The sequence below is a fragment of the Mesocricetus auratus genome, unplaced genomic scaffold, assembly GCF_017639785.1.
Source record: "Mesocricetus auratus isolate SY011 unplaced genomic scaffold, BCM_Maur_2.0 Super-Scaffold_100691, whole genome shotgun sequence".
Lineage (NCBI taxonomy): Eukaryota > Metazoa > Chordata > Mammalia > Rodentia > Cricetidae > Mesocricetus > Mesocricetus auratus.
In genome coordinates, this window is record NW_024429267.1 from 34,076,694 (window position 1) to 34,093,169 (window position 16,476).

The 16,476-nt window shown below is 37.0% G+C and overlaps 1 protein-coding gene across 3 annotated transcripts in view; it reads right to left on the reverse strand.

Moving 5' to 3' along the window:
* The window catches only part of Pls1 (plastin 1), a 76,747-nt gene that overhangs the window by 2,027 nt on the left and 58,244 nt on the right, over positions 1-16,476 (reverse strand). For all 3 annotated transcript variants that reach the window (XM_040739810.1, XM_040739811.1, XM_040739809.1), the window contains exons 11-15: positions 12,721-12,799; positions 8,295-8,409; positions 5,925-6,058; positions 5,304-5,427; positions 141-265 (exon numbers count right to left, since the gene is read on the reverse strand). In XM_040739810.1, coding sequence (XP_040595744.1) covers positions 141-265; positions 5,304-5,427; positions 5,925-6,058; positions 8,295-8,409; positions 12,721-12,799 — 577 coding nt within the window. The remainder of the gene's footprint in view (positions 1-140; positions 266-5,303; positions 5,428-5,924; positions 6,059-8,294; positions 8,410-12,720; positions 12,800-16,476) is intronic.

Genomic DNA, 16,476 nt, shown 5'->3' on the forward strand with positions numbered 1-16,476 from the left:
CTTTATAAAAAGGTTAGGGATGTGATTTTTTTAAAATCATGTTCCCCACAAAAATTGTACTTTAAAATGTAAAGATATCCCCGTGAGTATTTTAGGTGATGAGAAACGGCTGTGGTCTAATATAAACCCGAAAGGCTTACTTAGCATTGTTCAGTTTGTCCTCATCAGTCAAGTCTTCTCTCTTAATCATTTCTTGACGAATTGCATTTGGTGCGATGGCATCTATTAAATCTAAGACAGGCAAACTTGTACTAATAGATTTATCCTAGGAAATAAGGAAAACATGCGTGAACATCTTATCCTTGATTTCCACAAATGTCAGCCCCTTCTGTCATAGTCACATAACTGAAACCAACCTATACATTTTCTTTGTACTTAATATTACACTTTTCTGCAACAACACATATAATAAACTGTTTAAATTATGATTTCCCTTCAGTCTTCATGTAAATTATAGTGTATAAAGAGTTGCCCCCAAAAATTGAAGGGCCAGAGCCGGGCATTGGTGGTGCACACCTTTAATCCCAGAACTTGGGAGGCAGAGGCAGTTAGATCTTTGTGAGTTCGAAGCCAGCCTGGTCTACAAATGAGTTCCAGGACAGCTACACTGAGAAACGCTGTCTCGAAAAACATAACAAAACCAAAACAAAACAAAAGTTTCCCCATATCCAAATATTATTTATGGCCGTGATAGTTACTACTTTTGCCAACTGTAACATCTGTTCTGCAAAAAATAACTTTAGAGATAGAGTTGATGCATTTTAAATTAATAATTTTATACTTGTGGACCAGAAAGGAAAGTCAAATAGTGAAAGGAACCTCTCATTTACAAACATGGCGTTTTGGTGATTTACATGTTTTATTTGCCATTATTTTTTTTAATCCTACGTCCCAGAAACAAATGGACTATATCTTCTTTAAAGTATACAAGTCCAAAAGGCCAAATGGCTACACAGCCAATAAAAAAAAGGATTTGAACTGTGACAGTATAACACTAGTACGCAAGATACTCCGTTTTGCAGTTACTTCCAGAATGAATCAAAAATGGACACCTATCATAGGGAATAGATATTGTAGTTAAAATAAACAATCCTGATCTGAACTGATTTTGTAACTTGCCTGCTCATGGACAAATGACCTTTTGTTCTCAGCTTGAGTAATGGCCTCTACTGCTGACCTACCAAATACTGGCTCACTCCTTACCTCTCTCTATTCTAACAGAACCCATATTTTTTGCTGTGTCCATACCTTTCATGTGGCCATGAGCTTCAAGGAAAGCTCTTGCCATCAGGTGCTCTAGGAATGAACCTGAGTTGAGTGTAAGTCATGCCTTCTTAAAAAAAAATAAACCTTATGTGTAAAGAATACAATACACAACCAAATGTATAATATATCTACATATTAAACATTCACAGGGAAAGACTAGAGCTGGCGGAGCAGCTCAAGAGCACTGGCTGCTCTTCCCAGAGGACCTGGATTTGATTCCCAGTGCACATGTGGTGGCTTACAGCTATCTTTAATCCAGTTCCAAGGGACCAAAGCCCTCTTTCTGACCTCCACAGCTACTAGGCATGCACATGGTGCACAGACTTACAATCATAAAAAAAAATGACAAGGAAGGGCTAATTAAGAAAAAAGAGTATCTAAAAAAGCCCTTGCCCAGGGGCAGTAATAAAACAAAGCTGGAAAGTCCCCAGTCTAAGATGAAGGGAGCAGTATCCTATCACCACAACGATTTTACTTGAGCCTAAGTAAATCAGGCTTTCAGAAACCAACAAGTTTTCTGACTGTGAAAGAGAGGATGAAGCCTCTGTCATAACCAGCAATACAAGAGGAGAATCAGCTTTGGGGAATAGCTGACTGTTAAATGGCAAAGCGGTAATAGGTGGGGGGAGCTACTGGCTGAAATAGTCCTGAAGTCTAATCGACCTCTGCATTTCTGCTGTTGTAGTCAATGTCTTTCTCTTTAATCTAAATCAATTTACATTTCTATTCTTGAAGTCAAAAACATCTTTATCTAAGCTCTGGGATGGGAATGACACAGGATTCTTGGCCATTACTATAATGAACAATGATTTTTCCCCCTCCTATTTTTCATGTTTACTTTGGAGAAAGTTTTTACTGAATTAAATGAAAAGTTTTAAGCTTCTAAAGATTTTTATCAGATCCTTAAGTAATGTTTCCAAGAAAACAGACCTATCTTCTAACTTCCCTGACTTGTATGTTATCATTGAAAGGCATTTTATTATTGCAAGGAGTATACTGTGAAAATCCCTAATTCTATATATAAGTACATTTGTAGCACTTTAAGTTAAGTGTAAAGGAATTATATAAGTAAAAAGTCTCTAGAATCTTAAAAGAGAATGAAACCTAGAGCTTAGCCTGATTTCCAAGATTGTAGCATCTCTTTCCTTTGATTTCATACTCTATTTTGTTATCCTTCCTGATGTTTTTAAAAATAAAAGTAAAAAAAACTGGGACATGACCAGGAGAGTTTTCTTAAAGACTTAACAGGAATCCCTCCACATATGATGCCCTTTATATATAGGCAGTGCTATTAATGTGCAAGTCCCATTTATTAAGCCTTTACTGTGTGCCAAATATGCTTAATTTTTTTAATTTATTTAGTTTTACAACAATCCTGTAAGACAGATATTATCTCCATCTTAGACTTGGGGAAACTGAAACACAGAGAAATTATTAGAACTTGTCCAAGATCACACAGATACTAAATGAAGAATCAGGTATTAGGTCTGTTTCATTCACCCAGCTACTAGTGTAAACTGCCAAGGTTTCCGAAAAACAGATGTCTTCGTGCAGTGCCATCTGCTTACCTGATTTACATAGCACTGCTGGCAGCCATACTACAATGCTACTTTTCTCACTTGTGTCCTTCCCTGAACAGTGAGTTTTTTGAGGACATTGGTAGCTATGGTAACAAGGTACCTGACACAGTGATCTTTGATATTTACAGACTAAGTAATATGTCAGTCACACAGGTCACAAGTGCTGAGGTAAGCATCAAACACAGGGCCATACAACTACAGAGTTTGGTTTTGAACGTGTACATAGACAGACCTTGATAAGACAGTCAGTTCTTCCCTTTAAAAGGGCACGGCAACGGACTGACATCTCTAATGCTCACATTTTTGCTCCTAGAGTTGGTAAATGTGAAGCGTGCTTAGCGTAATGGCAAACAGTCTCGATAAATGGCAATTATAATTATAACTTGCTAATATACTCCTCTATCTTCTTAGTGAGGGAAAAGTTCTTTACAAATAAAACAGTTAAATATGTCTTTTCTAACATACCTAGTTATAGGATGTCTTGAATATGATCAGCACCTCGTTTGTGAATTCAGACTTTTCTTTCTGAAATAATCACACTTCCCACATTACTCCTTCTACTCAGTATTCTTTATTTAGGACAAACGTCTCCCCCATGTTGACTTAATCTGTTTTGTACAATATGCGTTGGAAACCATCCTCTCAACATTGCCTCGATTCAAACGGATGCTTCGAGCTTGTTTCTCCCTCTTCTGCCCACCAGTTCAAATCGTCCTCCAGCAGAGGTTCAAATCAACTTGCTTTAATTTTTTTTAGGTTTTAAAATGCACATTATACTGAGTTAGTTAAGGTCGTTTTCATGAAGGCATATAAAGCACTTTGAGCCTATATCCCACTACCAAATGTTTTTCTCTGTCCACTCTTCACTGACCATTGAGTTAGAAAGATCACTGTACACTTGAGAAAATCAGTTGTATCGCTTGAATTTTATGATCCACTCCATAGTAGTATTACATCCATTGTACAAGTTTGTCTTTAATATAAATGATGGGCACTGAAGGCTAAATAAACTTCTTACGCTTTCTTTTACTTTGGCTAGAAAAGCTTCGTTCCTTTTTTTTTTTTTTTTTTTTTTTGGTTTTTTGAGACAGGGTCTCTCTGTATTGTTTTGGAGGCTGTCCTGGAACTAGCTCTTGTTGTAGACCAGGCTGGTCTCGAACTCACAGAGATCTGCCTGCCCCTGCCTCCTGAGTGCTGGGATTAAAGGCATGCACCACAAATGCCTGGCTGAAAAGCTACATACTTAGTAATACTTCAGTAAATATTCCTGTGTTCCTAAATGTTTCTTCATTATATGCTTACTGCTAAGAATTGAACCTAGGACCTTATGTATTCTACCAGCCTTCTTATTTTTAGTAAGTATATAAGTATGTGTAACTTTGGCATAATATTTTCGGAGATGACCTCTTAGAGAATTTTGTAATATACCACATTCCTATTTTACATTTAAAAATTGTATTTTATATCTAAAATGTGGAGAATCAGACTAAAAGTTACTTTTAAAAAATCAACAAACAATAGTATTACTAGTGTCCTCAAAGACATAAAAGAAAGATACACCTGAATTGGGACCTAAAGAGCACCTTTCCCAAGATCTATTCTGTTAAAACCATTCGAAGTCTTTGTTTTTGTAAAGTAACTTAATTTATCAACGTATGGCATTTCTGCTACCCTCAAATATTTTTAAACACTAAAAGAATAAAGATGGGTAGGTGCCTTTAAAAATAGATCAGTGTTTCATCTACTGACACATTTAAATTGTTTTTAAAAACAGAAATTGCTGGGCTTTTTAAAACATATAATAAAAGTCACAAACATAAGGGTCACTGAATGAATATGTTCAAGCGGACATGCTTATTTGTAGCTAATACCAGCTTGCATGCAACAGCAAAACACAATGGAAATGCATGGAAATTAGTGGGTATGTCTGTGAAGACTACATTCTCCGTGCTTTATGAATCATCCACGAATGCTCAGAAGGAAGTGTTAGGTGCATTATGAAACCAGATGATAAGAATCGTTTTTCCTACCAGTTTTCTCTATCCCCACTTGAATCGCCTTGGCTGGCTCTGTATGGCTTGGAAATGATGCCAATACAATTCAGACACTGCTGCTAGGGAGCACAAAACATCACAGGTCCTATATAAACAACCAACGCTTTACAGCTTCTTTTTTTTTTTCATTTGACAACTGGGTTTCTGGCTCAATTCTACTTCTAATGTCAGATTACCACATTAAATGCACTAACCTGCATTTATATTCAATACATAACCAATCAAAAATATAAGAATTCAAATTATTTCTAGTTTACACATGCCAGATAGTTACTATGCCTAAATCCCTGGGTTATAGGTTTCTGTGATATAATACTAACATAATTCTGAACGTCACTAATGTAATTCTCCTTAAAAATCCCTTCCATTAAACTTAGGTAGAACTTTTCAAAGTTCTTGTTACCTTGAAGCTGGAAATAGAAGTGCTTTTGTTTGCACTTTTAAGAGTCTGATTGACCCATTTAATAATGATATCATCACTGACTTTTTCCCCTTCTCCAAGATCTGATAATACATTCAGTGTGTACCTGCAACAGAAACGATATGAAGTTGAGACAAGGGGGTGAAATTTGTTTTCACATCATTTATATCAACATTTAAGAAATAATCAGGTGTGGCTTACGTCTATAACCCCAGCACTTGGGACGCTGAGGCTAGAGGGTTGCAAGTTCCTGTTTTCAAAAATTAAATTTCTAATTTTAGTCTGGCATTTGTACTTAGTGATATTCAAAAGTGACAAAGCTCACTAATCAAAGCAGAATACTACCAGATAGTATTTCAAAAATTTTAAACAATTCCTTACAAAGCCATTTTAAGAGGTATTAATAGAAAGTGATTGTATCACTACAGATTAGCCCATTATAATGTTTGAAAACATATACCCAATAGCAAATCTTTAATAGAATTAATTTATTTCACATTGTATATTTAGGTATGTTCACTAGTCTCCAAACCTAGCTACATGTTTAGTTCAAACGATCTGTTGACGGAAATTCCATGTTACTATGAAGACATGAGCCTTTACCTTCTCATGAGCTGCCATACCAGTGCCAGGGTAAGGGTTGCATTCCCTTCGTTTAAGTCCTGCCCACCAATGCCAACCAAAGAGAATTTGGCTTCATTCTTCCCAAGCTCTACTGCATAGTTACAGTTCTCAATCTGTAAGCAAGTAAAACCGTCAGTATAAAAAACAGATTTCAAAAACATTCCCAGTCTATGCTAACCTAGGCCAACCACCTGAGAAGTAACAACAATGGCACTATGTGACCAAAGTTTAACTCGTTACAAACAAGTGATACAATTGTGCCCAGTTTACAGGGAAGTGGTCAAAACAAGAAAGGGATTAATCTAGAATATGAAAACGGCTGAACAGTACTAGGCTCCCCTTCAATCCCAAAGTCTTGACTGCAGATAACACAGTTTATTAATAGAAAGCCTATGGCTAAAAATTATTTCACACGACCTCTGGAATTCAGGTCCTTGCCCACTTGATTCCGCAAAGGCTCTGTCTGGGTTGTGGCTGTTCTGCAGCATTTTCCTCCTAGATAAGATTTCTATCTTGGAGGGAAGTTTCTTAAGACATGTGGTATTCTAAAGGGAAGTGAAACAGTCCATCTTGCAGGGAAGCTCCTTAAAATTCAGGAAGTCTCCGAAACTGGCCAGATCCACTGGCTCCTCCCTCCCCAAGTGAGGATGCTGAGAGAGCATGAGAGTGGCTGAGCTGCTTCAAAGAGGCTGAGGCCAGCTGGGCCACCAGAAAAGGACAGTCTCCACCCTGTCCAGCATCCTGTAGGCTGTACACTGTGCTCCAGGGTTCTAGCTTTCATAAGCTGTCACCCACATTGAGGTGGGTGTTGGTGTCATTTCTGCTCCTGTAAGTAACCCCTCACTCATGCTCTTTGAAGGTACCCCAATAAAACTCATTGGCTCACCAATCTGGACTTTGGTGGTAACCTCACTTTGGTCTCTCATAAGTTCTCTATCTGGACTGAGAAAATGCTTGCTTGTATAAGTCACCCCAAGAACAGTGTCACACAACAACTGGCAACAGTAGCTCAGTGGTATTTTCCTAGTATGTGTGAATCCCAAGAATCACAAAACATAACTAAATAATCTTAACTATACCAGCCGATTATCTAACCCATATTAACCTCCTTAGATTCATGGACTATGTTATACCTAGTTTTTAATGTGTTTTCTTTTATTATGCATAGTACCAGTGTCCTATAAAAAATGTTCAGTAACAAATCCTTACCATTCTCCCCACACTTCAGCTTTGTTCTTAGCACAGTATCATTTACAGTAAAAACCTGATTTATAAACACTTGGGTTGGTTTGAATAATGTCCCCCATAACTAAGACAAGCGCCAAGTATATAATTTCCCACTTACTTAATTCTAGTCATAAAAACCTGGTTTGGTCCAGTCTCTACAGAGGTTTCTTATTAGTCATCATCTGGTGATACATGTATCGGAGGTATGCTTTTTATTTTTTCACCTTTTTCTCTCTGTGTGTTTACAGTTGTGTGTTTGTATACATGTGCAGGTGCATATAAATATGACATATGCATTCCCGCAGCACTAATGTGGAGGCTAGAGGGCGACCTCAGGCATCAGTCCTTACCTCCACCGTGCTATTCCGCTGCATACCCCAAAACGTTAGGTGTTTGTCCTGCCTCCCCCTCCACTTCCCTATAGGAGCACTGGGATTATAAGACACTGATGCTGCATGTCCAATTTTTATGTGAATTCTTGGAATTTGAACTCAGTTCCTAACACCTGTTGAAAGGACTTTTACCCACTAAACTGCCATTGCAGCCCCCATCCCCGAGGTATTTCTGCTCTGATGAAATTGTAAGCTCTAAAATCTTTTTTGTTTCTGCCGGGCGTTGGTGGCACACGCCTTTAATCCCAGCACTTGGGAGGCAGAGGCAGGTGGATCTCTGTGAGTTCAAGGTCAGTCTGGTCTACAGAGTGGGATCCACGAAACCCTGTTTTGACAAGAAAAAAGCATTTCCCTAGCTTACGATTTTTCCTATCATGCACTACACTGTGCAAGTAGTAAGAAATCAGGATACATCTGATGAGTAAATGAATAGCAAGCAGTCAAGATTTAGCAAGTTGTGGCAATTACAGCAGAAGAGTGCACCTAGGGTGCATCTCAATAACAGAAGTACCATAACTTGTTAAAGATGAAAACAGTGTAATCAAGTGTCTGCCTGGAAGGACTGCCTTGTCTTTCCAAACACTTAATAACCGAGCTTAGAAAGAGACCATTATGCTTAGCAGATCTTAAAATGAATGTACAGGCACAAACCTTACACCAATATTTACAAAACTTAACCCTTGGCTTTACATCCGAATAACAACAATATAACTACAGTCATTCTCTTCACCTTCTTCATGTTCCCTCCAAGAGCAGGATAAGGGGGCTTGTTGACATGGCTCCAGTTGACTGGCACACGGATCATCTCATACAGCTGAAAGATCACCAAGGCGTCTGCAAGGTCACTGAAACGGGAAGGAAATACATATAAGAAAGGGAAAATTGTTGGCTACTACAGATGAATGAACGTGTGTCTTTAAAACAGAGTCATTTAAAGCTTATCATGACAAGGCATTTCATTTGACCTCAAATTTTCAGCCAAAGAATATGTCCAACTTTTTCATGCTCACAAGGCATTCGTACATATATGCACACTTGTATACATGCACACATACGAAGGTTTTTATTACCACTGTATTTATAAATATGAAAACAAATGTCCAGTATTATAAAGTCAACAACCCTTACTATGAACTCCTGGGCTGCTCTCAGTTATGTTAAATTTGGTTTTAAAATGCTAATATAAAAAGTTATACAAGATACATTAAGTATTTAAGATCAAGTGGCAGGACACTCATTAGTTTGATCTCAGTCAAAATTTTATACATATGTAAGGATTACTAAGAGCAATCACTTGTGATCAGGAAAAAGGGAATGAGAGGGAACAAGGAGGAATTGTACGTTTTATTTTATTCTATACACTTACATTGAGACTTATACAATAGAATGAGTTCATGTGTTATATGAATTATGATTTTTCAAAACTTTAAAAATAGTTATAGGAAAATTGCAGCTATTCAGTGGGTAGCTAGCTGTTCCTGTTCAACAATAAAAGTTAAGAGGAAGGATTTTATAAGGAAGTAGGAGTTCTGAATGTAAGAATACTGAAGAACACTTTTACTTTGAATTCAGAAAATACATTCTCCAAGAAGCTTAAAGTCTGTTGAGTCTGTTGTCAGCTTTTGATGTGAAGGTAAGGAGCAGTATCAATGCAGTAAGCAGTTCTGGGAAGGAATGCCTGGCTTTTCTCTTCCATAGCTTATCCACTGGCTGTGTTCTGCTACGATTCATATCACAGTTACTCTTCCTTCTCTAGGCACACGTGCAGCATTGAATGAATGAAGTCAGGTTCTGTGCTGAGTGATGGAGACATCTAATGGACAGCTATTAAAATCTGAATGGGCTAGCTGAAAGCACACGCACATTTGTCTGCAAAAAGAGATCACTAAAGTCATTGTGTAAGTTCTGGAATTTTACCTATTTCTTATTCTCTCTTTCTTTTTAACTTTAAATACATTCACCTTCCTTCTTATTTACTATGGTATTATTATTATTACTCATGCTCTGAACATTAGAAACCCAAGGCTCAGAGAGGTGAATAATTTCCATCCATTCACAATAAATTCCAGAACCAAATGGTGGTAGAAAATTCTAGGACTAATAGTTCTGAAAATATATTTAACAGCTTATTTAAAGAAAAGAATATTTAGTTAAAACCAGTGTTACAGTCAGTCTAGTTGCTTTGGCATCAACTGAGTGCATAATAGGCAGGAAACTGAGTGCTAAGAGTGGGTTAAGACCCAAATTCACAGACTTATGCTGTTGCCTGTTTTTTTTTTTATCTTCAATGGTTTCCTTTGAGATTATGTTACTTTGAAGATTTTCTGAAAGTGAACTATCTTTCTCAAGAAAAAACTGCATAGGCCTTGATGCCTTCACTAATATTTCAAGGATATCATAATAATAATCAAGCATGTTTTAATTAAAAATTTGGTAAAATCGCCGGGCGTTGGTGGCGCATGCCTTTAATCCCAGCACTTGGGAGGCAGAGGCAGGCGGATCTCTGTGAGTTTGAGGCCAGCCTGGTCTACAGAGAGAGTTACAGGACAGCCTCCAAAACAATACAGAGAAACCCTGTCCCGAAAAACCAAAAAAAAAAAAAAAATTGGTAAAGTCTCTTTTTTCAGTCATTGAGAACTTTAGTGTTCTCAACATTTATAAAAGTTAACCTTGACTCTCAACAAATCTTAATCCTTTTTAACGTGTATGTGTGTGTGTGTTGTATGTGAAGTGTGTATGTATTTATGTACACATAGCCACCCCAGGACAACATTAGTTACCCACCTTGGTTTTTGAGACAAGGTCTCTCACTGGTCTGGCATTCACTGAATCACCTACACTGACTGACCCACCTACTTCTGGCCTCTGTGGGCACTGCACACACATAGTACCCAGACAAACAGGCAGGCAAGACACCCATACTCATAAAATAAAAATAAATACATCTCAATTTTTAAAAATGTTTAACCATTAATGATAAGAAAATAAATGTTCACTCTTAGAAAATAAGATCAACCCATATTAAAATGATATTCTCTATTCCTACTACTTAGACTTGTACAATTTGGTATATACCTCTCAAGACTTTAAGAATTCATTTACAAATTTATATATAGTCAATTTGAAACTAAACCAGATCATACTTAGACCTATTGCTGGTTTATTCTCAATAAGATACTACAGACATTCTTTCAAATGAATTCAACACATTTAATCACGTCTCTCTCCAATGCTGGAGTTTCAGCTGCCCTGCTCCTACAACAAAAGCTCTAGTCTAATTGTTGTACACCTCTTCATTCAGCTAGAAATTATAGACTTTTGTGTTTAAATGTCTATTAAAATGATAGTTAATAAAGTAAGACAATGCTTGCTTTTAATTAATGTTTTAATAAATAGCAAGGAACAGAAATCCTCAGCTAGGACCAGCAGGTTGACTGTAGGTAAAAGTGCTTGTCATGCAAGCCTGATGACTTGGTTTACTTCACAGGTCAAGGTAGAAGGAGATAACCCATTCTAAAAAGTTACCCTCTGACTTCCACATGCAGACCATGGTGTGTGTACATACCAATATGCAATATAAAATATAATTGAATGAAGTTTTTCAGCTAAGGTTAATCTTTATTCAGTTCGTTCTTGAAGATGCCTTTGGTATGTAAATTGCTGATCAATTTAGTAGATTTTTTAATTAAAAATGGAAGTGGAATTGTTTATCTTGCATTTTTTTAATGGTTTTTCGAGACAGGGTTTCTCTGTATTGTTTTGGAGCCTGTCCTGGAACTCACTTGGTAGACCTGGCTGGTCTCAAACTCACAGTGATCCGCCTGTCTCTGCCTCCCGAGTGCTGGGATTGAAGGCGTGAGCCACCAACGCCCGGCTTATCTTGCATTTTTGTCTAGGCTATATTCTTAACCTGTTAACCATCTCTCCAGCCCCCATCAAGGCTATATTCTATGATAAAGAAAAAAGAAACACTTTCTCTTACTCATTCCTAAAGAGACATGATTGCTACTAGCAAAAAGCACAGGAAATAAGTATTTTCATAGCCCTGTTAATGTGCACAAAACAAAAATAGAACTACTATATTATCTCATTATGCCATTCCTGAGTGTATACTCAAAGGAACCACAGAGACACTTGTACATTCATGTTTATTGTTGCATTATTCATAATATCTAAGATAGGAACCAGCCCACATATCTATCAACAAAAGGATGAATAATAAGGTAATATGATCCATACATGTAGTGTAATTTTATTCAACACTGAAGAAGAATAAAATTAGGACACTTAGGGCTAGGGTTGTAACTCAACGGTAAAATGCTCACCACTCATGTACAAAGCCCTAGGCTTAATCCTCAGGACAACAACAATTAAAAGATCACCTCACATGGCATTAGGGCACACAGAGGAAAACAGGTGCAAGTGGAGGCCGTTACGTTACATGAAGTAGTGAGACTCAGGAAGACACATGGCACGTGTCTCTCAGATGTGGGATCTAGACTTAAATCACGACATGGATGCATGTGTAGGACATGAACATAGGAAAGGGATGATGGAGAAGAGAAAAGAAGGATCTGCAGGGATGAGTATGACCAGCCAAAGGGGGTGAGGCTGCAGCCGCAGTGGTGAAGAATAAACAAAGTATAATGATACATTTACAGAAAAATGAATTTTTAAAATCTTAAAGAATAAGACAAAATTAAGTAATTACCCAAGGAAATGAACTATTTCTAGAAATAAGGAAAATGATATGTGAAATACATATATCATATAGTATAAGTAATGATAAAAATAAATGAAAAACTATGTTAGAGTAGAAAACGATATATATATATATGGAAACAATTTGTTAGATATTAATGTTATTCAAATCCTTAGTACTGAATTAATTTCTTATTTTCATGATCAGCAACTACAAAATACAGAAATTTACCCATTATAACATAATTAAATATTATTATCATCACATTGTCTTTTTATATAACACTCAAAAAATCCCAAACAAACAAACAAAAAAACCAGATTGCCCATTCCCAGCATTGCAAACATTGGCTAAATTCTTGTGGTTTGAGAAAACATCCTCATGTAAACATACCTAGAGGGGAAACTTAAGTTAGATCATGGCAGTAAGGCTGAAATATAGTCAGCTATTTTACCTGTACAAATGGTTGATGTATGGGTTGACCCCCAGTGAATTCATCCAGTTCCGAAAGGTCCTCTCTTCCTTGCTCTCCCCTAGGGTAGACGAAAGCCCACACTGATGATTCAGGCCAAATAAATAAGAATTGTGCTTAAAGCATTCTGGTAGGGTAAACCGGCCACTTTGTCTGATACAGTTTCTTTACGGAGAAAGTATTTCTCATCCCAACTACCTAGGAAGCCCCCATTTGTTCTCTCTCCATCTGGTTCCCCTTACTTGAGGTCTGTGGACTACTCCTGAGCCATGTGCTTTTCTGTTCAAGGACACAAGAGATAGTACAAATGCAATTTAAGCAGCATAAAATTACAACCTAATTTGGCCAAATATAAAGCCAGTCTTTTAGTGGGCAAGGTAACAGACAGCACAGTAAACAGACTAGAAAATTCTACCTTTCTCAAATGTAGCATTTCTACATTTGGGTAGATTATGGTTAGTCAGGAACCTTCCCGGGCACACAAATCTAAATTTCACAAATAATGAAGGGGAGATTTCAGGTGATGCAAAAAAAAAAAAAAAAGCAGTGAGGGGCACCAACATTTCCCAGCTTTCTGAGTTACTTTGGATTACAACTGTTGGAAATTCAAGAGGAACATAGCCACCGACAGCATTTCATTTTATTCTGAGATACGTTTCATCACTATTAAGTTACTGGAACCCAAAATCACCTCAAGGCAATAACTCAATGGGTACTTCTGTTTAGTCTGTCTCCCTGAGTGTACATCATCTGTTTTTAAAAACAAACAAACAAACAAAAAACATGAGTATGGTATGCACAATTTGGGGAGAGATGTGAACTCTCCCTGCCATATCTGCCTTACAGAATCTACTGACAGCAAATGGTTCTAAGTGACTACATCATGTCTTATTCTTTGGCAAAGGACAGGATGTGGGGGCACAATGGAATAACTTAGACTGTATCTTATCACCAACTCCCTAAAGTTAAAACCTTTATATTTCTTAAAATATTTATACTCCTCACCACGTCTAATGTACAGGCCAATGAAGGTTACTCTAGACTTTGGTCCATGAGAGAATTACAGTGCCATTTGGCATAGAAATCTATAACTACCTAGACTCTAGGATTCATTCTCAACTAGGGCCAACTTCAACTTAATTGCCACAGAGAGTATGAACCTAAATATCCACAAACAACCAAAGCCTTATACAATCCAAATGATTCCATTTATTTTCATCAAATATTCAGTAAATAAAAAGCTCAGCCTATTTCTATGTAGATTTTCAATGCTATTACCTAAGTTACCACAACCTATATAAGTCTAGCTTTATTAACCAAATAATTTCTTGCTTATATTCTATCCCCTCTAATCTCAAAAAGTAACTGATCAGTTTGTCATATCTGCTACACTACTTTATACTAAACAATCTAAACTTTATATTAAAAGAGCCACGTCAAACTAAGTGGTGCAAACACGGCATAAATATAAGCACATTATATTCACTGCTTGACACATTTGACTTGGATTGCCTTTGCTTCTTTCACTAACTTAGTGATACCATATGAAGATACATTTCCCCCCAGTAATTAGGAAATGTCTGCATTGTTTCTAGTTAGGAAAATCCAAATTATGCTTTTAAATTACGAAAGATGGATGTCACAATTTTTGACTAAGATACTCAAAGTCTATTGAGACTGTTGATATAACAGTTATTTGAAAAAGACATTAAACTTACATGTAAAAAGTCTGGAAACTGTTATAAGTTTTGGAGATTTACATTTTTTTCCGTTCTCAACTAAATGTGCTATTTTGGTTTTTAACACATGAAAAGTAAAATAGATTTTTTTTTGGTGAGCATTTATTTACCTAGTTGCACTTAAGTCATCTTGGTAAGTAGATGCTCACAGCTACAAGCACTATGCATTTGTGCAGGAGCCATAAAAAGCATTTCAGAAACATATGTATTACAGACTAGAAAGTGCCTTTAGATTGCAGACAACTAAAGCAACTGTGTAACTAAGAATCTTAGTTTCTAACTACTTGATAGCACTATAAAATATTTTTAATTTGTAAGTCAAATTGGCAAAAGTTTCAATAAAACAAGTACATTTTAAAACTACATTGTTAGAAAGACAGAAAGAGAAAGATCATACTGAACTCACTGAATATGCCTTCCTCCGTTCGTCCTAGCCATTAATGAACACATACTGCTGATTGAATGCTTTCATTTCTGATCACGTTGAACCTCTCCTGGGACTCTTCAGAGTAAATATTATTACTTGTGTGTTATATATAAGAAAGCCAAGGCTCACAGCTGGTACTCAGGTATTAAATGGTGGAGCCATGATTTGAACAAAGTCTTTCTAGCACCACAAACCAATTCTTAGATACTCTCCCTGTATGCTGTGTATGTGTTTGGCACAATTTGATATGAAGGCTTAACACATTTATCTGGGCTTTTAAATTTCATTAGTTTCCTCTAGGCGAAATTCTCTGCCAATGAGACATACTAATATATGAATTTGGGGTGTGGTAAGTTCAAAGCTAAAATTTCATAAGGATCTACAAAATAACAAATTTACAGAGGAAAATAATCCAGTGACAGCCAAAGTCAAATGCACTTTTGGCAGCTATGTCAGGACATACATATGTTCTAAATAAGACGACTGGTAAATATTTCCCACAGTATCCTACCAAGCATACCAGAGGAAATATGTAGCAACCGTGCTCACACTGAAAACTCTCAAAGCATGCTCAACACTAGCAAAGGAACCCACACATGACAGAGGAGGACGAGCAAGCTGGAAAAGGTATTTAGCAAAGAACTCAGTGACTATAAAAAGCAGATCATTTTTAATATGCCACTCTAAACAATGCCTTCTGTTGTAAGACACAGAGGGATTTTGAAATTTTCCAGACTCAGAAAAAAAATAATCTTCCTTTTTTCCTTAATTTTTAAAGTTCTATTTTTTTTTTTTGTTTTGTTTTGTTTTGTTTTTTTGTTTTTTGAGACAGGGTTTCTCTGTATTGTTTTGGAGGTTGTCCTGGAACTAGCTCTGTAGACCAGGCTGGCCTCGAACTCACAGAGATCCGCCTGCCTCTGCCTCCCGAGTGCTGGGATTAAAGGCGTGCGCCACCAACGCCCGGCCTAAAGTTCTGTTTTTTTACCCTAATTTTTTCTTTGCTTAAAAAATGAAATCTACATTTTTGTTATTTTCCCTCTCAGGTATGTATCTTTGTAAACAATGTAGCCCTTGTCTAGCAGGACCCTTGGATAGAATGGATTAGATTAATTACATAGGTAAAAATACCTTTAATCTGAAATTTTAGTAGTTGTGATGCTGTAATCACGAAGTGATAGGACACTGGAACTCTAGCTGTGGCAGCCCAAGGCAAAAGATGAAAGCTGGCTCCTCACTGGGGAAGAAGGCAAGAGGAGGCTGCAAAGAGGGCACGCTGCGACGCTAAATTCTCCTGCTCTCCCGAAGCCAGGCGGCTAGGCTTTAGGATTGTCTCTCCCTCTGACAGCTAGCAAGGCTGCTACTGTTTTTACTCTTCTTTTCAATATTAACCATGTTTATGTGGGTGAGGGTATGAAAATGGGAGAAAGTAGAAGAGTCTGGGCGACAGATGAGGAGGGAGAACTAGTTATTGAGGATGTTTTTGCCATTAAGACAATTCATATATTGTAAGCTTCGATGATATTTAGAATATACAACATAAATAATATGAAACAAATTATGTTGTAAACTATA